This window comes from Penaeus monodon, chromosome 28 (genome assembly GCF_015228065.2).
Source record: "Penaeus monodon isolate SGIC_2016 chromosome 28, NSTDA_Pmon_1, whole genome shotgun sequence".
Taxonomy (NCBI): Eukaryota; Metazoa; Arthropoda; class Malacostraca; order Decapoda; family Penaeidae; genus Penaeus; species Penaeus monodon.
Window position 1 is genome coordinate 38,702,676 of NC_051413.1, and position 502 is coordinate 38,703,177.

The window sequence follows — 502 nt, forward strand, 5'->3', positions numbered from 1 at the left end:
GCGGCATATGAAATTCAAAGTAAGATTTGAAAAATTTTAGTTCGAATTTTGCTCCTAAATAAGGTAAAGAAAAAAAATCATTTACTTGAAAAAGAAATACAGTCATGTGAGCCTCTTAGGGTGCATCATCATTGGGCTTTATGAACATGAAGTTTTTGTCAGTAAGATGACATCTGTCAGACTTAAACTCTTTTCAAGCAATGCTGGAAAGCCTTTCAACGGGAGCGGAAGATGCAGGCACAGCCAAATATTTCGGAGCCAAATATTTCGGAGCCATCTTAGACAAGGCAGGTAGAGTACGTCTTTCCAAAATACCAACACATCAGTGTCATCTGCCTTGCAAGTCTGGCTCAGATAACAGTTGATCTGAGTGTTGATTGACTGCTCCTTTTCATTTGTGAATGTTGATTCCTGTGTGTGAGCATGCATGACACTAAATAGCCTCTTCGAAGGGGAAATTTTGAACTTTCCTCCGGCACAGGCTCCTTTCATTCTTGCACAA

The 502-nt window shown here is 39.8% G+C and overlaps 1 protein-coding gene across 1 annotated transcript in view; it reads right to left on the reverse strand.

The window, feature by feature from the left end:
• Positions 1–492, reverse strand: part of LOC119591208 — a 2,944-nt gene extending 2,452 nt beyond the window's left edge. Inside the window, exon 1 of the mRNA XM_037939920.1 lies at positions 183–492. Within this exon, the coding sequence (XP_037795848.1) occupies positions 183–492 (310 nt within the window). The remainder of the gene's footprint in view (positions 1–182) is intronic.
• Between the last annotated feature and the right edge of the window lie 10 nt (positions 493–502).